The sequence below is a fragment of the Buceros rhinoceros genome, unplaced genomic scaffold (genome assembly GCF_000710305.1).
Source record: "Buceros rhinoceros silvestris isolate BGI_N320 unplaced genomic scaffold, ASM71030v1 scaffold542, whole genome shotgun sequence".
In the NCBI taxonomy this organism is placed as follows: domain Eukaryota; kingdom Metazoa; phylum Chordata; class Aves; order Bucerotiformes; family Bucerotidae; genus Buceros; species Buceros rhinoceros.
Window position 1 is genome coordinate 12,375 of NW_010399222.1, and position 349 is coordinate 12,723.

The 349-nt window shown below is 67.0% G+C and overlaps 1 protein-coding gene across 1 annotated transcript in view; it reads right to left on the reverse strand.

Annotated features, from left to right (window-relative positions):
* Positions 1-310, reverse strand: part of LOC104489220 (protein EFR3 homolog B-like) — a gene marked incomplete at its 3' end in the record, with an annotated part of 12,464 nt that extends 12,154 nt beyond the window's left edge. Inside the window, exon 1 of the mRNA XM_010131363.1 lies at positions 155-310. Within this exon, the coding sequence (XP_010129665.1) occupies positions 155-248 (94 nt within the window). The remainder of the gene's footprint in view (positions 1-154) is intronic.
* Between the last annotated feature and the right edge of the window lie 39 nt (positions 311-349).

Consider the following 349-nt stretch of genomic DNA (forward strand, 5'->3'; position numbering starts at 1 on the left):
AACCCCTGCAGCCACAACACATTCCTTCAACCCAGGCTGGGGATTTCAACACTAAAAAGAATGATGCTGCAGGTCTCCAGCAGTCAGGGCAGCTTCCCCATCCCAGGAGATCCAACCCAGCACCCTGGGGAAAAGCCAAGCGGGGAGAAGGTACCTGCTCCGGCCACGTGCAGCATCTCCCAGGAGCAAGCGGGGCCGGCGGCACAGAGCCGCAGCGCAGGGCCGAGAGCCCAGGTAGTCAAAGCCATCGCGTCCAGAGCCAACCGGGGGGCTGGGGGGGCTGGGTACCGCTCTCCTCCTCGCCGAGCGGCAGCCGGGGCCCACCCCGCGGCAGGCACCCTGCGGGGCG